Source organism: Haliotis cracherodii, unplaced genomic scaffold (assembly GCF_022045235.1).
Source record: "Haliotis cracherodii isolate W230 unplaced genomic scaffold, xgHalCrac1.p SCAF_5, whole genome shotgun sequence".
Classification (NCBI taxonomy): Eukaryota; Metazoa; Mollusca; class Gastropoda; order Lepetellida; family Haliotidae; genus Haliotis; species Haliotis cracherodii.
The window spans coordinates 8,437,326-8,464,515 of record NW_027266308.1 but is presented as its reverse complement, the minus strand read 5'-3'; the positions used below and the strand labels follow the sequence as shown (position 1 = coordinate 8,464,515).

General features: G+C 39.1%; 1 protein-coding gene across 1 annotated transcript; it reads right to left on the bottom strand.

Moving 5' to 3' along the window:
* Window positions 1–6,393: 6,393 nt before the first annotated feature.
* On the bottom strand, window positions 6,394–16,490 carry LOC139444009 (NXPE family member 3-like). The gene is made up of 4 exons (XM_071224908.1): window positions 16,396–16,490; window positions 11,299–11,943; window positions 10,990–11,051; window positions 6,394–7,317 (listed from the first exon to the last, which is right to left on the bottom strand). Exons 1-4 carry the CDS (start codon window positions 16,488–16,490, stop codon window positions 6,539–6,541), a joined length of 1,581 nt encoding a protein of 526 aa, XP_071081009.1. The 3' UTR covers window positions 6,394–6,538.
* Window positions 16,491–27,190: the final 10,700 nt, after the last annotated feature.

The following is a 27,190-nucleotide window of genomic DNA, read 5'->3' as shown; positions in this document are numbered from 1 at the left end:
GACAGAACACAACCTTGTTTTACACCGCTAGATACAGCGAAGCTGTCAGTCATGTTACCATTTATAAAAACCCGAGAGCTATTATTTTCATATAGCGATTTCACTGATCGGAAGAACTTTCCGTTTATTCCCAATCTATGTATTTTATACCAAAGGCAGTCGCAGTTCACACGATCAAAGGCTTTCATGGTGTCGATATAACAGACGTAAGTTTGGAGTTTAACAGCTTTACGGTTTTTGATAATGGAAAATAAAGTATAAATGTGTTCCGTTGTACTTCTTTTACTGCGGAAGCCGTTTTGCTCTTTTGCCAAAATATAATTTAATTCCAACCATCTAGAAAAACGAGTATTTAAAATATCCGCGTATAACTTACATAGTATTGATATTAAAGAAATTCCACGGTAGCCTTATGGGTCACGTGTGTCTGTATCAGCTTTTTGGATAGGATAAATTAAGCTATGACGCCAAATATTAGGGCAAACATTGTTGTTAAAACAATATGAGAATCTGCGCAATAATACATCAATACAGTAGTTATTTTTCAATGCCTCGGCAGGTATAAGATCTAACCCAGCATCCTTACCACATTTAGCACGATTAATTGCATGGAGGACCTCCTCGCGTGTTATAGATGCATCTAAAGAGCCCGTGTCCACAGTGCTGGTACAAGTAACGGAATCAGAAGATACACACTCCACTACGTGATGGAAGTGGTTATCATCGAACTGATCATATATGTCGCCATTGTATAATTTACAATAATCAGATTTCCATTTATCCAAAACTTTGCCCTTATCAGAGACAACCGTCCCATTTTCCACATAGTCCATTATAGTCTGTCTGACTTAAGTGGACATGTGCAGGTGAAGTCTGCTCAATCAGTGTCTGAAATGCCCCAAAATGTGAACTGCAGACAATAATAACCCAAGAGTAAATCCACGTGCGTCTGCCTTTCTCCTCGTTCACCTCCGTAATCCTTGATGATACCAGTGTTCTGAAATTCAGTGACAATGTTGCTGAACAGTAGATAGAATCTGAAGGACGTATTGTGCAGAACCTGTTTGACACCATGGGTTCCAGGACCACTAACACTGCGAAGAATGGCACTCTAAGCTGAAAAAGTTTGGTCCTAACCGCCCCAACATCAACAAGTTTGTAAGCTTGTAGACATCATTAAGAAAAAAATAACAGTCCCATGCTGAGACCTTTCTCTAAATTCAGGCCGGTGGCAGGCTGCCAACAAAGAGAAGAAAATATCGCAACCCCGACACAAGTGTGCTCAGTCAAACAATGAACTTACGACCGGCGGAAAAAAACTCCAGTTAAGTATGCCGATGCTGTATCTCAACCGTGTTGGCCTGTAAACTTGTTTGAATATGTATGTAGACGGTAATCATTAACAAATGTTAATTAAATCCATAATCATATTCATATTATTATTTTTAATAGAAACCGTATCTTAATTTGTTCTTGCACTATATCATATCGTATATTTCATCTGTATATGTGTAATGTGTATATGTATAAATGACTGCAATTATACCGTATATTCTGCAACAGACTATATTTAATCACCTTATTATTTTCTCTCCATTTACCATGGCTGTCTGCACTTTTACCCTTTTAACAGTGGACACTGATTACGGTTTACATGTAGGCTTTTTGTTCAAAAAGGAATATGCAGGAAATTATATGTAACAATTCACTGTGTACTAATTACGTGTTTGAATGTTATCAGTTTTGCGTTCTGAGATACAGTGATGTAAGCATCTTCTACAATTAACAATACATGTATATAATAAATTACAAAAAACAACTCTTTGCCGGAATGTTTCGTGGAAATCATTCGATCAAGTAAAATGACTGCGAGAAGAGACGAGTCAACTATTTATACCCGATAAAAGAAACTGCCTTATTTTAGCAACAGTGCTATTACATGACATTTGAAATTTCTAACTAACAGATACATCACCGAAAGTGACTATATGTATGTAATCCGTATCAACCAAAGGTGTCAAAAAACTGAAAATCATGTCTGTCGGTGACCCACCAAATTACCAAGTTTTAATAATTAATATATGTATTACAATGCAAATGTTGAATGCAGGTTATACTTGGCATCTCAGTTCTCGGCTTCATCCCGGTGGTATATCTAAATGTGTTTATGGAACCATGCGTAAAGCATGACAATTACTTGCTAGTCGCCAGTCTACAACACACAAAATACGATCAAACAATTTTCGGTTTTGGGTTTTGCAAGTTGTTTAGTACAATAATGTTTTAGTAAAATCTATTTTAATTTGTTTTTACTTTTTCCCTATACCATTTCATGCATGCTTATGTTGCTACATCTTATTGCTTATGTTCCCATGTATTATAAAACACTTTAATGTTTCTCCTTCCTAATCTAACGTTATAACATTTCAGGTCATTACTATCATCTAATACACAAGAGATGATGTCAAGACATATTTTTACGGTTTTATAGTCTATGCGGTCTAAATTGGTTTTATTAGTCTTTAAATCTTATGTCTAGTGCATATATTCACAAAAAGCCGTTTATACGCCAGTTTTGACAGGGATGATAGCATGAAAGATTGACAGTACGGTTATCAGTACGGCAGTGGCCTTGTTGATTGTTGCTATACTTTGAGGATTTCTGTGGCCAGTGGCGGACGTAATTCAAAAATTCTTTCACACTGACACCACATCAAAGATATTTGTGTACCGATTACATAACACTTACTTATATTTTAATAACACCACAAATTAGTTGAATTAAGTTAAAATGAGTTCAATCATGTGTCACGATGCTTGTAGACAAACATTTATGCATTTGCTAAAGAAAAACATTTTGAGTTTTGAGCAAAGGAACATATTTTAAGGGTGTCTGGTGGTAGTCAGGGGGTACGGGGAGACTGGTGCTAGTCTGAAGCTGGTCATGGGGTACGGGGAGACACAGGGGTGTCTGGTAGTAGTCAGGGGGTACGGGGAGACTGGTGCTAGTCTGAAGCTGGTCAGGGGGTACGGTGAGACCCAAGGGTGTCTGGTGGTAGCCAGCGGGTGCTGGGAGACACAGGAGAATCTGTTGCTAATTCGGTGTTGAGACACAGAGGAATCTGGTGGTAGTCATGGGATACGTGGAGACACAGTTGAGTCTGGTGGTAGTCAGGGGGTGCTGGGAGACACAGAGGATTCTCGTGGTAGTCATGGGGTACGGGGAGACACAGGGGATTCTGGTTCTAGTCAGTGTGTCGGGGAGTCACAGCTGTGTCTGGAGCTGTTCAGGGGGTACGGGGAGACACAAATGTGTCTGGTGCTGGTCAGGGGGTGCAGGGAGTCACAGCTGTGTCTGGTGCTGGTCAGGGGGTTCGGGGAGACACAAATGTGTCTGGTGCTGTTCAGGGGGTTCGGGGAGACACAGCTGTGTCTGGTGCTGGTCAGGGGGTTCGGGGAGACACAGCTGTGTCTGGTGCTGGTCAGGGGGTGCAGGGAGACACTGGCTGTTTGGTGGTAGTCAGGGGGTACGGTGAGACACAGGGTATCTGGTGCTAGTCAGGAGATACTGGGAGACAGAGGATTCTCGTTGTAGTCATGGGGTACTGGGAGACACAGGGGCGTCTGGTGGCAGTCAGGGTGTCGGGAGGGACAGGGTATCTGGTGCTGGCGAGGGATTAGGGGGAGACACAGGGTATCTGGTGCTAGTCAGGAGATACAGGGAGACACAGAGAGTTCTCGTGCTAGTCAAGGGGTACGCGGAGACACAGGGTATTTGGAGCTAGTCAGGAGGTACAGGGAGACACAGAGAATTCTCGTGCTAGTCAGGGGGTACGCGGAGACACAGGGTATTTGGTGCTAGTCATGGGGTACGGGGAGACACAGAGGTGTCTGGTGCTAGTCAGGAGGTACATGGAGAAACAGAGGATTCTCATACTAGTGAGGGGGGTACTTGGAGACACATGGTATTTGGTGCTAGTCATGAGGTACGGGAGACACAGGGGTGTCTGGTAGTAGTCAGGGGGTACGGGGAGACTGGTGCTAGTCTGAAGCTGGTCAGGGGGTACGGGGAGACGCAAGGGTGTCTGGAGGTAGTCAGCGGGTGGTGGGAGACACAGGAGAATCTGTTGCTAATTAGGCGTTGAGACGCAGAGGAATCTGGTGGTAGTCATGGGATACGTGGAGACACAGTTGAGTCTGGTGGTAGTCAGGGGGTGCTGGGAGACACAGAGGATTCTCGTGGTAGTCATGGGGTACGGGGAGACACAGGGGATTCTGGTGCTAGTCATGGTGTCGGGGAGACACAGTGGTGTCTGGTGTTGGTCAGGGGGTACGGGGAGACACAGGGTGTCTGGTGGTAGTGAGTGAGGTACGGGGAGACACAGGGTGTCTGGTGCCAGGCAGGAGGTACGGGGAGACACAGGGTGTCTGGTGGTAGTGAGTGAGGTACGGGGAGACACAGGGTATTTGGTGCTAGTCATGGGGTACGGGGAGACACAGAGGTGTCTGGTGCTAGTCAGGAGGTATATGGAGAAACAGAGGATTCTCATACTAGTGAGGGGGGTACTTGGAGACACATGGTATTTGGTGCTAGTCATGAGGTACGGGAGACACAGGGGTGTCTGGTAGTAGTCAGGGGGTACGGGGAGACTGGTGCTAGTCTGAAGCTGGTCAGGGGGTACGGGGAGACGCAAGGGTGTCTGGAGGTAGTCAGCGGGTGGTGGGAGACACAGGAGAATCTGTTGCTAATTAGGCGTTGAGACGCAGAGGAATCTGGTGGTAGTCATGGGATACGTGGAGACACAGTTGAGTCTGGTGGTAGTCAGGGGGTGCTGGGAGACACAGAGGATTCTCGTGGTAGTCATGGGGTACGGGGAGACACAGGGGATTCTGGTGCTAGTCATGGTGTCGGGGAGACACAGTGGTGTCTGGTGTTGGTCAGGGGGTACGGGGAGACACAGGGTGTCTGGTGGTAGTGAGTGAGGTACGGGGAGACACAGGGTGTCTGGTGCCAGGCAGGAGGTACGGGGAGACACAGGGTGTCTGGTGGTAGTGAGTGAGGTACGGGGAGACACAGGGTGTCTGGTGGTAGTGAGTGAGGTACGGGGAGACACAGGGTGTCTGGTGCCAGTCAGGGGTACGGGGAGACACAGAAATCAGGTGGTAGTCAGGGGGTACGGGGAGACACAGAAATCAGGTGGTAGTCAGGGGGTACGGGGAGACACAGGGTGTCTGGTGCCAGTCAGAGGCTAAGGGGAGACACAGGGGTGTCTGGTGGTAGTCAGGGGTACGGGCAGACACAGAGAAATCAGGTGGTAGTCAGGAGGTACGGGGAGACACAGGGTGTCTTGCGCCAGCCAGGGGTACGGGAAGACACAGAGAAATCAGGGGGTACGGGGAGACACAGAGAAATCAGGTGGTAGTCAGGGGATACGGGGAGACACAGGGGAGTCTGGAGGTAGTCAGGGGTACGGGGAGACACAGGGGAGTCTGGTGGTAGTCAGGGGTACGGGGAGACACATATAAATCAGGTGGTAGTCAGGGGGTACGGGGAGACACAGAGAAGTCAGGTAGTAGTCAGGGGGTACGGGATACACAGGGTGTCTGGTGCCAGTCACGGGTACGGGGAGACACAGAGAAATGCCAGTCAGGGAATATAGGGAAGCACAGGGTGTCAGGGGGCACGGGGAGACAAAGAGGAGTCTGGTGGTATTCAGGGGGTCCAAGTAGAAACGGTGTCAATCAACTGAAGTTGAGTGAGAAAGTAAAGATTTAATTCGAGCGTAGCTCCTTGTGATAAACTACAACATGAAGATGATGACGACCTTTTATTTTAACATGGAACGAAAACGAAAACAGCGAATTACATACACCAGTTCCCATTATCCCCACGATTGAAATGTGTGAATCCTGGGCCCTGTTCCATAACGCAATCCTAGTGCTACGTTGATCGTAAGCCTATGATAAAGTATTGGAGTTACGGCCAACTTAGCACTGAAATCGCTCTGTGTAACGGGTTCCTGGACGGCGTGGATCATTGCTCAGGCCGTTAATCAATGTATAAGCTGGTTTTGTTTAAGGTGTTTCTCTGATAATAATCATTTATTTGAGAATCAATAGTTACCCCTTCTAAGTTCGAATACAGATTAAATAACGATAAGATATAAAATGTCATCTTTTTTTGATATAACATAAACCATTCGTTTAATGAAATGTTTCAAATGTATTTCGTGGATCTTTTCTAAACTATTTCCTTAAACCAAACTGATACTTTGGTGTCAAATAAGGGGAATCTACACAAAATAACTTAATAATCACTATATTTACAAATAACTGCAGCAATTATCCTGATATTAACATGATCAAGAATAGTTTTATGAGGTTGCTGAAGACCTTTATGTGAAATTTCAAAATATTTTCAAGATGTAAATTGAAAGAACGCGATACAAAGGCAGAACACCAGTTTATCTGAAGAAATACAACCCTCGTGTTACAATACAGTCAATTGAGTATATATCCACATGACACAACCATTCCTTCACTTTCTAAAGCACAACAATGACATCATGTTGTGAACCATTTCGTTCACTATGGCAGTTTTTGGGTGGATATTCTGAGATGGCTTTGCCATAGTCAAGTCCCAAAAATCTAAATAGACAATTTTGTCTTGCAATGAAGCAAATTCTTCATGCCAAATATCAGAGTACAGATGACCCCAGTAAGATAACACACCACGCATCGGTGTGAAAAATGCATGTGGCCCACGAACTGCAATAGTAACATTAGGAGCGCGTGCCAAGAGGTTCCTGACAGATGGAACAAGTCTTTGAACATGTCGCCTAAACACATCCGGATGGACAAACACGAAATGAGCATACATATATAACACTACGATGTCCTTGGTGGTGTTCGGGAGGCGGTCCACCATGATGTACTGTGCCTGGTTTACTGACTTTTTAAAGTGTCGAGGTCCATGATAGAACGGTAGTTCGTGAGCATGATATGAAATTGAAAAATTATGTATCAAATCTGTGTCAGTAACAGGTACATGACGATCTGAATGGGAAGGAAAGCGTAATATTGAATGAAGAACTTCTTTAAACTGTCTACTTGTTGAATCCCCATGAAGCCAGAGCGTTCTTCCTTTCAAGCACTGTCTGTAGGCATCAATGGTGCGAGGCAGCGTGTCAGTACACAGAAGCGAATGCCACTTGTTCTGGTGAAAGAAACCATTCGGGGACGTTCGTCGCCATGTCATTTCCGCTGGAAGAGCATTGCAGGAAGTTGAAGGAGCCGATAGTTTTACACCCTTTGGACCTGTGAAAAAAATGGGTTAAGGATGAAGAAACCAATGTTGGATACGTACATTCATAATCCAAAACTGGCTCCCACAGGAGATATCGCTTGGATGAGATCAAGCGATATCTGATATCGCTGCAATGAAATTACATCACAATGCTTTGCTGACCATTGTGACGTCACTGGTAACCATGACTTCACAATCAAATGACATCATTAATGGCTCTGCTACTGAAGCTGTTTTCAGTACTTTTTACCCTGAAGACACTGCTAGTTACTGGCAAGCCTTGGACTTTTTCCACTTTTATCAACTCGTGTTGATATATTTGATATCAAAAGACACTCGGGTGAGATTCTCTATATGCATGCTTCTAGTGTTGATAATGAAAAGGATATATCTACCCCAAATGATGCGGAAATTATTATTATTATTTATTTATTAAAAAACTTTTTCATTTTTCCCAGAGTTGTAGATTAACACAGTATTCCGTCAAAGATATTTCGGATTGCACAGAATGGCACAATACACTCTTTAAGAAATTAAAGGTTAGGAAACAAACATTGTCCCATTTCAAACCAAAACGGTTGCAACACACAATCAGAATCAAACATGTCCTCCTGTATCAACAGAGAGCTGTGAGTCAAATGCTGAGAATAAAGTCGACCATTTTTTGTTTTTTTCTTGATTGAATATATGTTTTTAAATAGTTTAAAAAGTATATCTAATTTGGTTCCTTTAATTCCACTTACATGGATATGCCTTTTCCCCAATAAAACTATATGATTGTTTAAAGTATTAGAGTTGTTAGAACCAAACCAAATAAGATATTTTGTCAATTTAATTTTGTGCGAAAGATAATTGTTAAGCCAAAGTTCGAGACACGGCTGACGTCCTCATTGACATCACTTCAAAAGCTACAAACGCTGTTGTCCACAAGATTCATTGTTAATAGTTCCTTCTTTGTGTAAATAATTCCATGTAGAAATCTGTACTGAAAATCTAAAAGTTTTACATCCTTCAGTTTATATCTATAAACAGTAAACATCGTTTTCCAATTAAAATCACAGTGAAAAATTGATTGCCATTGATCATAAACTTTAAGATTATTTTCATTTGATATTCATTTATCATAAAAGAGTCTAGCGCCTTTTACAGGCTTCACCATATCACTTAAGCAACTGTATTTTCATGAACTAGTTTTGACAATGCAAAAGTTTTTATGACCGTAATTTTTCCTGTTAGCGTTAGATTTCTTTTTCTCCAATTTGCAAGCAATCTATTTCTTTCTTTTAGCTTTTGTTTTATATTGATTACCAAGAGTTCACTTAAGTTTGGATTCAGCATAATTCCTCATATTTCAAATTCCTTATTGTGCCATTCTATGTGTAAGTCTTGGCATAAACGATCATTGCTACCCGCTTTTGAGCCTATCCTTATTGCTTTTGTCTTGTCTACATTAATTTTTAAGCCAGATATTTTGTAGAATTTATGCGGAAATGTTTGCTTCAGGTTCGTGTTTATTTCTTTGAAGAGAATTGTACATGTCCGGAACCTAATCATATCTTATGTTTTTATGGCCTCGGAGTCATATATGGATAACATGTTGCTATGTATTGTCTTTGCAGCGCGGTTCTGGGAGAGAATAGATCATCATTGAGCAATGCTTCTAAGGCTTGTTACAACTTGTGACCTTGCTGATTGTGTGTCATTGTGTTCCGAAGTGGTGGAACGATACTCATCCCATGTAATCACCTGATGCCGTTAAATATTGTTGTGACGTAAAATAACATTCTCTCGATCCTTTACACTCCAACCTGATTACAAGGGCCATTTTAGCCAGGCGGCAGGGGCAACGTTGTAGCCTTGTGCTCAAAACGCTTAAGTAACGGTTTCTACATTTACATTGCACATTGTATGCCTCCTGTCACCACTATGAATGGATGAGTTGCCCAGTGAGTGACACACTTGTATCCCTCCTGTCAACACTATGAATAAATGAGTTGCCCAGTGAGTGACACACTTGTATCCCTCCTGTCAACACTATGAATGGATGAGTTGCCCAGTGAGTGACACACTTGTATGCCTCCTGTCAACACCATGAATGGATGAGCTGCCCAGTGAGTGACACACTTGTATGCCTCCTGTCAACACTATGAATGGATGAGTTGCCCAGTGAGTGATACACTTGTATACCTCCTGTCACCACTATGAATGGATGAGTGGCCCAGTGAGTGACACACTTGTATCCCTCCTGTCAACACTATGAATGGATGAGTTGCCCAGTGAGTGACACACGTGTATGCCTCCTGTCAACACTATGAATGGATGAGTTGCCCAGTGAGTGATACACTTGTATGCCTCCTGTCACCACTATGAATGGATGAGTGGCCCAGTGAGTGACACACTTGTATACCTCCTGTCAACACTATGAATGGATGAGTTGCCCAGTGAGTGATACACTTGTATACCTCCTGTCAACACTATGAATGGATGAGTTGCCCAGTGAGTGACACACTTGTATGCCTCATGTCCACATTATGAATGGATGAGTTGCCCAGTGAGTGACACACTTGTATGCCTCATGTCCACATTATGAATGGATGAGTTGCCCAGTGAGTGACACACTTGTATACCTCCTGTCAACACTATGAATGGATGAGTTGCCCAGTGAGTGATACACTTGTATGCCTCCTGTCACCACTATGAATGGATGAGTGGCCCAGTGAGTGACACACTTGTATACCTCCTGTCAACACTATGAATGGATGAGTTGCCCAGTGAGTGATACACTTGTATACCTCCTGTCAACACTATGAATGGATGAGTTGCCCAGTGAGTGACACACTTGTATGCCTCATGTCCACATTATGAATGGATGAGTTGCCCAGTGAGTGACACACTTGTATGCCTCATGTCCACATTATGAATGGATGAGTTGCCCAGTGAGTGACACACTTGTATACCTCCTGTCAACACTATGAATGGATGAGTTGCCCAGTGAGTGACACACTTGTATGCCTCATGTCCACATTATGAATGGATGAGTTGCCCAGTGAGTGACACACTTGTATGCCTCCTGTCAACACTATGAATGGATGAGTTGCCCAGTGAGTGACACACTTGTATGCCTCCTGTCAACACTATGAATGGATGAGTTGCCCAGTGAGTGACACACTTATATGCCTCCTGTCAACACCATGAATGGATGAGTTGCCCAGTGAGTGACACACTTGTATGCCTCATGTCACCACTATGAATGGATGAGTTGCCCAGTGAGTGACACACGTGTATGCCTCCTGTCAACACTATGAATGGATGAGTTGCCCAGTGAGTGATACACTTGTATGCCTCCTGTCACCACTATGAATGGATGAGTTGCCCAGTGAGTGACACACTTGTATGCCTCCTGTCAACACTATGAATGGATGAGTTGCCCAGTGAGTGATACACTTGTATGCCTCCTGTCAACACTATGAATGGATGAGTTGCCCAGTGAGTGACACACTTGTATGACTCCTGACAACACTATGAATGGATGAGTTGCCCAGTAAGTGACACAACTGTATGCCTCCTGTCAACACTATGAATGGATGAGTTGCCCAGTAAGTGACACAACTGTATGCCTCCTGTCAACACTATTAATGAATGATTTGTCCATTGAATGATATACAAACACAGCACATGCTTACCTCCTCTAACTGACACCCTCACTGAACTCTGTAAAACATCTTGTTTTAAAGCTGCCAACGGCCTGTGTTAGGAATAAAACATATTTATTTGTTAAAGTTACTCTGTCAGTCACAAAACCTAGATGTTATAACTAGGGTAATAATTCAAAATGGCACATGTCATAGATGTCAACTTTCATATCACATCTGGGTTTTCCTCTCATATTAAGTGAAATAAACAGCATACTGTTTAAAGCAGCTTTAAACCTAACAAGCACACCAAGGTATTTATTTATTTAAGAGAAATAATTAAAAATATAATATACATACAAATCCAAAATGCTTCTCTCGGTGTTATTAAGATGAAAGCTCATGTTCTTTGCACTAAACGAATGCGACCACGTATCACATGCTAACTGCTTGATTTTGGACTTCTTACAGTACCAACTGTAGCCATTGTTCTCATTCGTGAAATTACACCACTCGTTTGTCTTGAAGGAATTCCCTTGTCTAACTGAACACGCTGTTGCATCTGTTAGATTGTTTGCCCGGAATTCAGCCAACACTGTCCAGAGACTGCCATGCTGTTGGTATATCATATAGTTGAGAACTACCTCCTCCTTCCTCGAAGCAATGAATGCCTTAATCGTAGCGCTTCCTGACCATACGGCTCTAAGCAGAGCAGTGTAACTTCCGTTATTGTGGTCCGACACCCGACAGGAAACGGAAGCTGCTGTCTCTGGGTTCTCCATCCAAACTCTCAAAACGTCACCTCCCGTTAACTTGCGGTTACCATACAAATCATACAGATCTACTTGCACTTGAATCTGCTCTCCTAAACTGTAGACTTTATGGGCGTGGTTGAGTGACACACGGGATTTTTTCGCATTTGCACATAATGAAATCACAGAGACATGTCCATAACGGATTACCTCCTCTGTGAGATATGTCGTTCCTCTTGTTTGAAAGTAGCCCCTGAAATATTATCAATTGCATACTATCAATACATCAATCATCTAGCAGATCCAGATAATCCCAATACCAATATACATATAAGTCAAAATAGTGATTCTTGGATACAGCAGATCTATACTTTGAGAGGGTTTTTTAATTTTTTCTATTTGTGTTTGTGTTCGTCTGTTCTATTTGTGTGTGTGTTCATCTGTTCTATTTGTGTGTGTTTTCATGTGTTCTGCTTGTGTGTGTTTTTATCTGTTCTATTTGTGTGTGTGTGTGTGTGTGTGTTCATCTGTTCTACTTGTCTGTGTTTTTATCTGTTCTATTTGTGTGTGTGTGTGTGTGTGTGTTCATCTGTTCTGCTTGTGTGTGTTTTTATCTGTTCTATTTGTGTGTGTGTGTGTGTGTGTGTTCATCTGTTCTGCTTGTGTGTGTTTTTATCTGTTCTATTTGTGTGTGTGTGTGTTCATCTGTTCTGCTTGTGTGTGTTTTTATCTGTTCTATTTGTGTGTGTGTGTGTGTGTGTGTGTGTGTGTTCATCTGTTCTACTTGTGTGTGTTTTTATCTGTTCTATTTGTGTGTGTGTGTGTGTGTGTGTGTGTGTGTGTGTTCATCTGTTCTGCTTGTGTGTGTTTTTATCTGTTCTATTTGTGTGTGTGTGTGTGTGTGTTCATCTGTTCTACTTGTGTGTGTTTTTATCTGTTCTATTTGTGTGTGTGTGTGTGTGTGTGTGTGTGTGTGTGTTCATCTGTTCTGCTTGTGTGTGTTTTTATCTGTTCTATTTGTGTGTGTGTGTGTGTGTGTGTGTGTGTGTGTGTTCATCTGTTCTGCTTGTGTGTGTTTTTATCTGTTCTATTTGTGTGTTTGTGTGTGTGTGTGTGTGTGTTCATCTGTTCTACTTGTCTGTGTTTTCATCTGTTCTATTTGTGTGTGTGTGTGTTCATCTGTTCTGCTTGTGTGTGTTTTTATCTGTTCTATTTGTGTGTGTGTGTGTGTTCATCTGTTCTGCTTGTGTGTGTTTTTATCTGTTCTATTTGTGTGTTTGTGTGTGTGTGTGTGTGTGTTCATCTGTTCTACTTGTCTGTGTTTTCATCTGTTCTATTTGTGTGTGTGTGTGTTCATCTGTTCTGCTTGTGTGTGTTTTTATCTGTTCTATTTGTGTGTGTGTGTGTGTTCATCTGTTCTGCTTGTGTGTGTTTTTATCTGTTCTATTTGTGTGTTTGTGTGTGTGTGTGTGTGTGTTCATCTGTTCTACTTGTGTGTGTTTTCATCTGTTCTGTTTGTGTGTGTGTTTTCTCCTGTTCTACTTGTGTGTTTTCATCAGTTCTACTTTTTGTCTGTTTTCATCTGTCGACTAAGAATCAAGAACGTTGCAATATCGGTCATTTTAAACGAACATAATCTGTCTAATTGCCAGCCAACATTTGGGCATTAGCATGAGCTGAAATACAATTATTTGCCTCTTTTGGAATTGCATGACGCAATAGCTAACTGAGATGTCCTTCACGTGTTTACCATAAAAAAAATTGAAAGCTTTACTGAGGCCTTGAATGGTGTAACCTTGATCAAAATAATTTTGTGCAATAGTCGTTTGACGCTATTTTGGAAGAAAAAGCCTGGAAGAAAGAAAATGCTCGATTGTACCTCAAAAGTTATGAAATGTAGACACCAAAGCCTGAAGCTGTTGGCATATTGCTCGACATGATGGGATAGTTGACTGTGTGGGGGGTGGGTGGGGTGGGTGGGGGGTGAAGTCATTCCCTCGATCATACTAGATACACAAAGATCGGGGTGAGATTATAATGCCGTTGGAAATAAACCTATGTGAATTATTTTATGTCATTGTATAACTTGCTTCTAGGCATAAATGGGCATTCGTGCCATTAGAAACTTGGCATAGTTCTACATGTGTAAGTAGCACCACATGGGTGGGCTGTCACCGTGTTGATTCTGTCAACAAGCGAACAGATGGTGCATAGCATCACGAGACAATTATTTGAATTAGGGTGTCAAACAGAAGACCAGAGGAGACACAATAGGTTAACTGAAAAAAACATTTAGTACTATTTTGCTGTTTATGCATTACTTTTTTTAAGAAACGACAACATCCTCGGTTTATGGCATGATCAGTATTGGTAAAGAAAATAATATTCAATAACAAGTTTTTTTGTCCAAAATGATCCGCCAGGTCTATGGTGTATACAGTTAAAATAATCGTAAAATAAATGCACGGCACTGTAGCTCACCCAAACAATTAATCAAACATGTGTTCTGTAAATGCTGACGACTAAGTCTGCCAAACAAACATTTCATCGTTATGTTTTGAGCCAAACATGATGTCATCATAACACGAAACATGTTAAAGTTCAGTTTTATAGCCCTGTAATCTAACAGGAGAAGTTTACCTAGGCGCTCGGTTCCAAATTAAAAGATGTCTAGAATTTAAACACCTTTGAACATGTTTAGTAAAGTGCATATCATCAGGGTATAAGTCAAATATGGATATCATGTATAATATACATTTATACAAGATATGCAAATCAGATTCACAGGCACTTGCATAGCACTTATACATGTACCACCAGGACTTACAACTAACTTTGATACTAATTCAAAGGTATTTCTTTGCAGCGTATCAGTGTTTCATAATCCTAGGCCTTGTGGTTTCTGAGAAGAAGATTATAAACGGATTTTCACAATTTTTCATATTTAAATAACTAAAGCAACTGAATGTTTTTGTACAATGCTGCTCGCTTGTTTTATATGTTTAGAGGGGCGGTCGGATAGCCTAGTGGTTAAAGCGTCGGCTCGTCACGCCGAAGACCCGGGTTCGATTCCCGACATGGGTACAATGTGTGAAGCCTATTTCTGGTGTCCCCCGCCCTGATATTGCTGGAATATTGCTAAAAGCGGCGTAAAACCATACTCACTCACTCACTCACTCACTTATATGTTTAGGTTAGTCCATTGAATCAAACGATAAAGTACGGACGGACAGAAAGACGAACAGTCAGGGGAATTAAGCGCACTTGGACCGTCAGTCCTGGTAAATTATAACCAACTGGCCGGGTAGATATTTTGCTCGGAATTACAATCAGATACATATAGTCTGGTTCAAAATGATTGTGAATTTTAATATCATATTCAAGGAAGCATACATAAAATATCAATATTGACAAGTGTTTAAAATTGAGGTATGGTCAAAGGGAAGCCACTCTTCTTCAATTTTAGAAGTTGCAAATTAGAGTTATCTCCCTTGATTATGGAGCAGACGACTTTTCCTGATATATGTCAGAAATGAGTGCAGAAGAGAAAAAAAGGTTGATTCTACAGCTCCATGATGAAGGCATCACTGATGCTGCTACATTAGCAAAGAGCACAGACACTCCTCTTTCTACAGTATATAGAGTTAAGAAGAATATTGAGAATGGTTCAGGAATTGAGCACAGAAAAGGAGCGGGGAGACCTCGAAAACTGGTGTTTGGTGATCGTGTGAGACTGGGTATTTTGGCTTCTAAAAAAAAAAGGGCGAGTATCTCAAAAATTCAACATGAAATGGTAAATAGAGGGACAGTAAATGTATCCAAATCTACAGTAAGAAGAAATTTGATTGAACTTGGATGTGAAAAAAAGAAAGGAATTGCCTCTCCGCTCTTGAAACAAGAACACAAGGATAGATGTGTAGAGTGGTGTTTGGCGCATGAAAACTTTGACTGGAACAGTGTTATTTTCACAGATGAGTGCTCTGTATGGGTGTATCCTAACAATGTTAAAATGTGGACAAAATGTCATTCGGTTCCATTGTACCAGAGACCAAAGTACAGTCCGAAGTTTCATGTTTGGGGAGGGATATCTTCACTTGGAACGACGCCCATGTGTGTCTGTGAGGGTAATTTAACCAGTGAAAGGTATACAGACATTTTGGAAGCTCACCTGATCCCAAATGCAGATGTTTTTTATGGAAATACTTGGATTTTGCAGTGATCCCAAACACACCGCAAGACATGCGCGGCAGTGGTTTGTGGACAACAATATGACCGTTTTGGACTTGCCTAGCTACAGCCCGGACTTTAATCCTATAGAAAATGTGTGGGGACTGGTGAAGTAGTCGGTGAACCAAAAAGGGATTGACAAAAGTTGATGACATGAAGCGCGAGGTGGTGCGATATTGGGACTCTCGCCCACGAGACTCTAACCTCTCTCATAGGAAGTATGCCCAATCGTATAAAACTGTGTTTGGAAGCAAATGGTGGTCTGATAAAATATTGATGTTACTGTGATGTAATTAAAGCAGGTTTGTGCTCACTTAAAATATGTTTTATTTTTTTAAATTTCTTTTTTTTAATTTTTTTTTTTTTTGGGGGGGGGATTTTCATATTTATAATTGTAAAGATTTTTCCATTTTCAATAATTATGACTCATACTGTACCAATCATACACTATACATACATCACAATGTAGTATACATACCGTGAAAGGTTGAATGTATTCCAGTTCAAATGGAGATGTACAGTTAATCCAGTCACAATGGAACAGACAATAGCACATATTAGGATTTTCTTCATGGCTAATCATTGGCCTTCAAATGACAGCAAACTGGTATTGTCGCAACTCTCTTACGGCTGTTGACTCAACATGTGTTAAACAGGCTATCTACGCTCTGGTATAAATGGTATTAGCGCGTTTGAGCGAATGTTCATAGCGTTCTAGCTGTACTAAACGCGTGTTCTCGTAACAGGTTCCCAACCTACGCCTTTGCAAATTTCTACTTGTTCATGTTGGGTTTGTCCATTCTGCCCATACAATGCAGTTATGTGAGCATAATGTTTTTATGCAAATTGTGTGCGTGACAGGTGATTCCGATAATTAAACTTACCTGAGCTCACTGCATGTTCTGAAAACATATCGCTGTAAGGCATCCTGCACAGGTTCGTTCACGTTCCCGCTCAAATGTACGATAGAAAAATCTGCGATTCTGTGAATTCAATGTTTGACTGCATATTTGTGACGGGCGTTCGTTTATTCATTCAAATTCCACAAGTTAATACAGTCACATTGAGTTGTTCGCCTCCTCTTTAGTTGCTCAAACTCTCCACTGATGTTAGCCGCCTTCGTTAACTTGAGTCCGTATATAACTAATTACAAACTCAGTTCTGATTATGCTAATCGAGGAAGAGCACTATACCAGATGACAAACTTACTAATCATTGTTTAGAATTAAAAGATGTCAATTAACTAAACGAACATCCTTTTTATATACTTAGGTAGAAGTATCACAATGTCAAACAATATCAAGCAATATTTTAGATTTTGAATCACCATAATATGAAATAACAGAAACATACGTATTAAATTTCACTTTGACAATTCAAGAACTAATATGTAATTGTCGTGAAATGCCATCGTCAAAGTACGAAACTATTGAACAACTTTCTTGAAGTTGGAATAGAACATCACATTTCATAATAAGATAGGTATTTAATGAAACAAAACATTTCCTTGTAAAATTTAAATTATGGATTTTTATTTCATTTTTGCAATCATCGTGTCATAACTCTGAAAGGGCTATTCTCTTGTTATTTCGTACTGATAAAGATGTTTGGGAGGGTCAAGGGGCCCAGGGTTACTTATGAAACAAGCTGATAGTGAAAAGGACGGTGGTATATAAAAGAAATAATAATTTTGAAATAACATTAAACACCACATAAAGAACAGTTCACATGGGCTCATGATATAAAACAGGCAAAGTTTATTCAAAATGTTGATATTCGTTTTGCATTTGTAATATGGGAGTTAGATAACTTGATACATGATGGATTATGTAACAGAAAAGACAAATAATTTTGTTTAGAAAGGTAGAAAATAAGAAAAGGGTTTTAAATTGTTTCTTTCTTCGTAGTCGCGCATTGTTGCTGTGGATGAGGTCACTTGCTATTAATTGAAGTACCACTGAAAACTGGAAAAGCAGTTGAAGCCTGGCATCCGACAATGTATACTGACAATGGTCCCGCATCGTTTATGCCATCAACGTATTAAGTGTAAATTCATAAAGATACTCGGAAAATGTGAAAAGAAAGATGTGATGTTTGTGTTGTCAAGGGACAGATATGTGATGGTTTAAATGAAATTGTTTCTCTTTGATTGTACATTATATATTTCTTAATTTCAAAAAATGTAATATATTCATATTTGTAAAAAGCTGGTATTCATGTTATTATATTTATTTTATCGTCATTGTACAACAGTACCCTGAACTAATTGTATGTATAGATCTTCTTATTTGTAAAAAACAGCTGGTGTACACATTATATATATGATTAATTATCTTTCTGTTACAAAAGTCTGTTCAAATGTTCTATTTCATCATTATGTAAAAATGCTGTCAACATAAATTAAAACAAATTATTTAATAACCCTCCAAACACAGTTGTCATAGTGAAAATAGTACTAAATATTACTGTCACATACACAAACATACTGTCCGGTACATAATCATAAGTGATATTTTCAATATCAACCACATACTGTATGAAACAAAAGAATTCGTTACTAAAGTAAAAAGAAACTGAGTGATTTAATCTATCCATATATAAAAAAAACATTGGATATCCTTTGGATAAATATCAAATATACAAAATTGTATATTTTTGGAAATACCAAATATACAAAATTGCATATTTTGGATATATTGGAATTTTCCCTTGTGGTAGAATAACACTGTACCAAATTATATATTTTGACATTTGCATCAGTCTAGGCTTATTCTCCTGGTTAAAGTGTTCATAGTGTTATTTGAAACGACAGGCTATGTGACTGTACACTGTAGTGTAGACCAAGATGAGATTAGGTCAATAATACGTTTCTAAATCTTAAAATACATTATACACACAAATACACGTCACAGTTTTAGATTCTCAGTGAAAGTATCTATTATGTGACGGCATTTAACAACTATTTTAGGCAAAGCATATGTCCAACAAACGACATCTGAAAATAGTATACAACGGAAATATTGCCATTTTCGCATTTTAAATGTGAATATTTATTTAAATAACGTATAGCTAAGCCTACATGAGAAGTTCAATTACAAATCCATTGGGTATCTGCTCTTTGTCCAAACACCAATCATCATTCCGAAAAGACTCCAATAACTCCGTATACGTTTTCGAAACATAAAAACTCTGGACCCAGCTAACAATTTCACGTTTTGACAACGTTGTGATAACGTTGTATTTACGTTGTGATAACGTTGTATTTACGTTGTGATAACGTTGTTTTTACGTTGTGGTAACGTTGTATATACGTTGTGATAACGTTGTATTTACGTTGTGGTAACGTTGTATTTACGTTGTGATAACGTTGTATTTACGTTGTGGTAACGTTGTATTTACGTTGTGATAACGTTGTATTTACGTTGTGATAACGTTGTATTTACGTTGTGGTAACGTATTTACGTTGTGATAACGTTGTATTTACGTTGTGATAACGTTGTATTTACGTTGTGATAACGTTGTATTTACGTTGTGTTAACGTTGTATTTACGTTGTGGTAACGTTGTATTTACGTTGTGGTAACGTTGGGGATGTTACGTCCATATAACGTTATTCTATGGACTCACATTTATGTTATCACAACGTCATGGCCTAACGTTGTGTTACGTCATATTCACGTCGTCACAACGTTGTGATAACGTTGTATGTTACGTTGTGGGAACGTTGTATTTGACGTTGTGGCAATGTTATAATAATGCGTCCCCCTACAACACTATTTTGTGTACTACCATGGACGTTGTCACAACGACGTGAAATAACTTTGTGTTAAAGGATGAAGTACGTTGTGACAATTGAGGTATGGTCAAAGGGAAGCCACTCTTCTTCAATTTTAGAAGTTGCAAATTAGAGTTATCTCCCTTGATTATGGAGCAGACGACTTTTCCTGATGTATGTCAGAAATGAGTGCAGAGGAGAAAAGAAGGTTGATTCTACAGCTCCATGATGAAGGCATCACTGATGCTGCTACATTAGCAAAGAGCACAGATACTCCTCTTTCTACAGTGTATAGAGTTAAGAAGAATATTGAGAATGGTTCAGGAACTGAGCACAGAAAAGGAGCGGGGAGACCTCAAAAACTGGTGTTTGGTGATCGTGTGAGACTGGGTATTTTGGCTTCTAAAAACAGAAGGGCGAGTATCTCAAAAATTCAACATGAAATGGTAGATAGAGGGACAGTAAATGTATCCAAATCTATAGTAAGAAGAAATATGATTGAACTTGGATGGGAAAAAAAGAAAGGAATTGCCTCTCCGCTCTTGAAACAAGAACACAAGGATAGACGTGTAGAGTGGTGTTTGGCGTATGAAAACTTTGACTGGAACAGTGTTATTTTCACAGATGAGTGCTCTGTATGGGTGTATCCTAACAATGTTAAAATGTGGACCAAATGTCATTCCGTTCCATTGTACCAGAGACCAAAGTACAGTCTGAAGTTTCATGTTTGGGGAGGGATATCTTCACTTGGAACGACGCCCATGTGTGTCTGTGAGGGTAATTTAACCAGTGAAAGGTATACAGACATTTTGGAAGCTCACCTGATCCCAAATGCAGATGTTTTTTATGGAAATACTTGGATTTTGCAGTGATCCCAAACACACCGCAAGACATGCGCGGCAGTGGTTTGTGGACAACAATATGACCGTTTTGGACTTGCCTAGCTACAGCCCGGACTTTAATCCTATAGAAAATGTGTGGGGACTGGTGAAGTAGTCGGTGAACCAAAAAGGGATTGACAAAAGTTGATGACATGAAGCGCGAGGTGGTGCGATATTGGGACTCTCGCCCACGAGACTCTAACCTCTCTCATAGGAAGTATGCCCAATCGTATAAAACTGTGTTTGGAAGCAAATGGTGGTCTGATAAAATATTGATGTTACTGTGATGTAATTAAAGCAGGTTTGTGCTCACTTAAAATATGTTTTATTTTTTTAAATTTCTTTTTTTTAATTTTTTTTTTTTTGGGGGGGGGGGGGATTTTCATATTTATAATTGTAAAGATTTTTCCATTTTCAATAATTATGACTCATACTGTACCAATCATACACTATACATACATCACAATGTAGTATACATACCGTGAAAGGTTGAATGTATTCCAGTTCAAATGGAGATGTACAGTTAATCCAGTCACAATGGAACAGACAATAGCACATATTAGGATTTTCTTCATGGCTAATCATTGGCCTTCAAATGACAGCAAACTGGTATTGTCGCAACTCTCTTACGGCTGTTGACTCAACATGTGTTAAACAGGCTATCTACGCTCAGGTATAAATGGTATTAGCGCGTTTGAGCGAATGTTCATAGCGTTCTAGCTGTACTGAACGCGCGTTCTCGTAACAGGTTCCCAACCTACGCCTTTGCAAATTTCTACTTGTTCATGTTGGGTTTGTCCATTCTGCCCATACAATGCAGTTATGTGAGCATAATGTTTTTATGCAAATTGTGTGCGTGACAGGTGATTCCGATAATTAAACTTACCTGAGCTCACTGCATGTTCTGAAAACATATCGCTGTAAGGCATCCTGCACAGGTTCGTTCACGTTCCCGCTCAAATGTACGATAGAAAAATCTGCGATTCTGTGAATTCAATGTTTGACTGCATATTTGTGACGGGCGTTCGTTTATTCATTCAAATTCCACAAGTTAATACAGTCACATTGAGTTGTTCGCCTCCTCTTTAGTTGCTCAAACTCTCCACTGATGTTAGCCGCCTTCGTTAACTTGAGTCCGTATATAACTAATTACAAACTCAGTTCTGATTATGCTAATCGAGGAAGAGCACTATACCAGATGACAAACTTACTAATCATTGTTTAGAATTAAAAGATGTCAATTAACTAAACGAACATCCTTTTTATATACTTAGGTAGAAGTATCACAATGTCAAACAATATCAAGCAATATTTTAGATTTTGAATCACCATAATATGAAATAACAGAAACATACGTATTAAATTTCACTTTGACAATTCAAGAACTAATATGTAATTGTCGTGAAATGCCATCGTCAAAGTACGAAACTATTGAACAACTTTCTTGAAGTTGGAATAGAACATCACATTTCATAATAAGATAGGTATTTAATGAAACAAAACATTTCCTTGTAAAATTTAAATTATGGATTTTTTATTTCATTTTTGCAATCATCGTGTCATAACTCTGAAAGGGCTATTCTCTTGTTATTTCGTACTGATAAAGATGTTTGGGAGGGTCAAGGGGCCCAGGGTTACTTATGAAACAAGCTGATAGTGAAAAGGACGGTGGTATATAAAAGAAATAATAATTTTGAAGTAACATTAAACACCACGTAAAGAACAGTTCACATGGGCTCATGCGATCATAAAACAGGCAAAGTTTATTCAAAATGTTGATATTCGTTTTGCATTTGTAATATGGGAGTTAGATAACTTGATACATGATAGATTATGTAACAAAAACTCTTCAATTTTTTCTTTCTTCGTAGACGCGCATTGTTGCTGTGGATGAGGTCACTTGCTATTAATTGAAGTACCACTGAAAACTGGAAAAGCAGTTGAAGCCTGGCATCCGACAATGTATACTGACAATGGTCCCGCATCGTTTATGCCATCAACGTATTAAGTGTAAATTCATAAAGATACTCGGAAAATGTGAAAAGAAAGATGTGATGTTTGTGTTGTCAAGGGACAGATATGTGATGGTTTAAATGAAATTGTTTCTCTTTGATTGTACATTATATATTTCTTAATTTCAAAAAATGTAATATATTCATATTTGTAAAAAGCTGGTATTCATGTTATTATATTTATTTTATCGTCATTGTACAACAGTACCCTGAACTAATTGTATGTATAGATCTTCTTATTTGTAAAAAAACAGCTGGTGTACACATTATATATATTATTAATTATCTTTCTGTTACAAAAGTCTGTTCAAATGTTCTATTTCATCATTATGTAAAAATGCTGTCAACATAAATTAAAACAAATTATTTAATAACCCTCCAAACACAGTTGTCATAGTGAAAATAGTACTAAATATTACTGTCACATACACAAACATACTGTCCGGTACATAATCATAAGTGATATTTTCAATATCAACCACATACTGTATGAAACAAAAGAATTCGTTACTAAAGTAAACAGAAACTGAGTGATTTAATCTATCCATATATAAAAAAACATTGGATATCCTTTGGATAAATATCAAATATACAAAATTGTATATTTTTGGAAATACCAAATATACAAAATTGCATGTTTTGGATATATTGGAATTTTCCCTTGTGGTAGAATAACACTGTACCAAATTATATATTTTGACATTTGCATCAGTCTAGGCTAATTCTCCTGGTTAAAGTGTTCATAGTGTTATTTGAAACGACAGGCTATGTGACTGTACACTGTAGTGTAGACCAAGATGAGATTAGGTCTATAATACGTTTCTAAATCTTAAAATACATTATACACACAAATACACGTCACAGTTTTAGATTCACAGTGAAAGTATCTATTATATATGTGACGCCATTAACAACTATTTTAGGCAAAGCATATGTCCAACAAACGACATCTGAAAATAGTATACAACGGAAATATTGCCATTTTCGCATTTTAAATGTGAATATTTATTTAAATAAGGTATAGCTAAGCCTACATGAGAAGTTCAATTACAAATCCATTGGATATCTGCTCTTTGTCCAAACACCAATCATCATTCCGAAAAGACTCCAATAACTCCGTATACGTTTTCGAAACATAAAAACTCTGGACCCAGCTAACAATTTCACGTTTTGACAACGTTGTGATAACGTTGTATTTACGTTGTGATAACGTTGGGGATGTTACGTCCATATAACGTTATTCTATGGACTCACATTTATGTTATCACAACGTCATGGCCTAACGTTGTGTTACGTCATATTCACGTCGTCACAACGTTGTGATAACGTTGTATGTTACGTCGTGGGAACGTTGTATTTGACGTTGTGGCAATGTTATAATAATGCGTCCCCCTACAACACTATTCTGTGTACTACCATGGACGTTGTCACAACGACGTGAAATAACTTTGTGTTACAAGGATGAAGTACGTTGTGACAACGTTATCTCATGACCATTCACCACTAAAATGTTGTAAAAACAACCCCAAAACATGTTCCGGAAATGTTTTAGCATATGCTTTAGTCACGTGAATGTGTATGATTCGAGACACCCTTTACCAATGTTTTAAAACCAGGGCGTCGAATAGCCCAGTTAACAGTTAGATCGTGTTTTGATGACAATGTTCAAAATGTAAAAACACCACTGATTTGTTAACTAGATAAATAATTATGACTATAACAAAGCCAGACACCATTACCCTTTAGGCTTGTACTGCAGGAAACAAAATAAGAATGGCAGACATGGTAAGGGGTTGACCATTTGATATTCTTGGGAGGGTCGGGGCCCCGAATTTTATCGAAAAAATAAATTGTTACCGAAATTTCTTGACAAAAAAAATTGTAGTTCAGACTGGTGAAAAAAAATGCCTGCCCATATATCTGCTTTTGTAGCTGTGACCGAAAACATATGTAATATCCATAGAAAAGTTCCAGGTCCTCTATAGTATACTTCAACTTTCAGTCATGCGACGTCACCATTCAACAAAGAACTCCAAGACACATTTGTGTTGACATTTTAATACTTTTAGATAATTGAACATTTATACACTTTTCGAAATTATTGAATGCCAGAATCTTCTTTCTTTGGTGTTCGCTTCCACACTTCCACTTCCCTGATATACAAACAGCTCAATAAATCTCGAGCAGGTATTTGAAAGATATCATATGACGAGAAACATTCATTTGGAGATAAGACTTTATCAATATTCAAACAAGTGTAAGATTTTCCCCCTTGCTGCAACGAAAACATATAAAAAAGGCAAAACTTGAACTATATTCAATAAGCATACATTTAGATCTATAGTCTATCCAAAAAGATAACATATATTGTATAATTGTCTAAAATTTAGGAAAAACTGTAAATCTAAAGTCCCAATGTATAACGTCCGATCGGAAATATCTCAGGCAACAGATATAAGTAACAAAATTATGAGTACTTTCATAAAAAAACACCTAATGTAATTTGGTTTCCATATACACCGGTCTGACAAACCGGTCAGGCAAACCAGTGATTGTTATAGTGAGCCACGTCTCACAACCTCTGTCAGAGTACAATGACACACAATCATGTTAGTACAAACATGATTTATTGGGGACCTTTTCTAAACCGGAACAGGCATTGTAGCTAATTACGACTCCCATCTTCATCGCAGCGCTGTTTATATAGATCATATGAAATTTATTTGTTACTACGTTTATTGAACATAATACAGTTCAATATCGTTAATATGATTCTGTAGTATGGTAACCTATATGGCAACATATGGAGATCGAAAACCGAACGAATATAGTTGCTATCAATTTCACTGTATTTTTCATTGGTGCACATTGGCGACACCTATCTCACCTTAATAATCAACAAGCGGTGACCAAGTCACTGACAATATATGGTGATATTAAACTTTTGACTATCGACTAGCTTATCATCACCGTTATAGTGCGCGACGAGAGACTCGTTTTACTTTTGCTCGTTTTCATTTAAATAGTGGTGTCATGTCCATGGAATCCGTGACCACTTTGTTCCTACTTTTTTGATGATGGATTTGCTTAACTGACATGTTTAACTAAAACAATAGCCCCCATTACCCTCTGGAAAATGACGGCTAACGCTGCCAGAACGCAAAATTTAAAGTGGCCGTCGACGCCATTTTGAATAGCATGAAATAGTATATCTATGGAAGAATATCAGCCACAGACACATATAAGGTGTCTAATTCCACTAATTTGAACATGAGAAATCCATTGGAATCATTATTTTGTACATTAGAAGCAATTCTGACCTTGAATTCCAAGATGGCCGCCGGCTGCCATCTTGAAAAACAGAACATATCATGTGTCGAATACTAGATGGGCTACAAGAACAAATGAGGTATCTTATCTAGCTCATTTTAACACGATAAAACTATTGGAATGATTAATTTTATCCTTGGGATCATATTTATCTGAATATTCAAAATGGTCACCAACAATGTAGGATATCAGGTATACTCAACTACAAAATTAACGCACATGCCGGATAAGTTTAAAGGGTTATATCTTGGAAACTATATGAGCTGGAAAGATACTTTTTGTTGGTGATTAAATCTAAAATTTAATAAATCTATTAGTAACGACCAAAATCATGATCATGCTAAAAGTATTAAACATTAATTTTGCGTTTCTTTGAGTTATGCGTTTCTTTAGCAGTTGGGTATAGTTATCACATGCAGTATACAGTATTTCAAGAGTAACATACAGTGGACCGCGAGCAGTGTGCGCTGGGCAGTAGCTCACATTTCCTCCCCCTCTCCCTCAAGCAAACCCCTCGTGGGGGAGTGACCAGGTCACAGGTTAGGCGTGCACTGGTCAGCTGTTTCACTGGGGGCTAGTGAGGGATGCGGGAGCCCGGCCATACACATACTCTTGGAGTTAGGGGACTGCAACTTGATGCTGTCGTCTTTTAGATCATCCGAACGACCACTGCACGAGAGGCATGTGGGTCGCAATCTCGCAATCTCAACTTGTCCGTGCGTAATATTATAAGGTTAAGGTGCATGCGCACGTTGATAGTCCTGTGGTCATGCTTCTTTCATGCTCTTCATTCTCCAAGTAGCATTTAGCAAACTTATGACTTGAGCTTGAAAATCGTTCTGTGGCTGTCTAATATACTTATTGTTTATTCTCTCAGGTAAGAAACGTTACCATCTTGTACTTTGTTAAATCTTACTATATGCTATTAATATTGGCAATACCTATTTGGTAACTGAAAATGTCATACGTGTGTGGATATCTTAGATATTTCCATATATAAATATATATTTTGGCTGAACTAGAATGTATCTTGTGTGGATGGTCACTCGGGTAATGTATTAGTTAGAGTGAGCCGGATGTACTATATTCAATCAAATGTAAACTGTTGTATAAAGTTGTGTACCTTGGAATATGTTCCGTGACTAATGTAGTCTGTATCATGTGTAATGATTCTAAAAGTTTATCACATTCATCTGATGTTATTGGCGTTTATGTTCTTCTATAACTAATTGTAAACATGCTCTAATAACTGATTGTAAGCATTCTTCTGTTGACT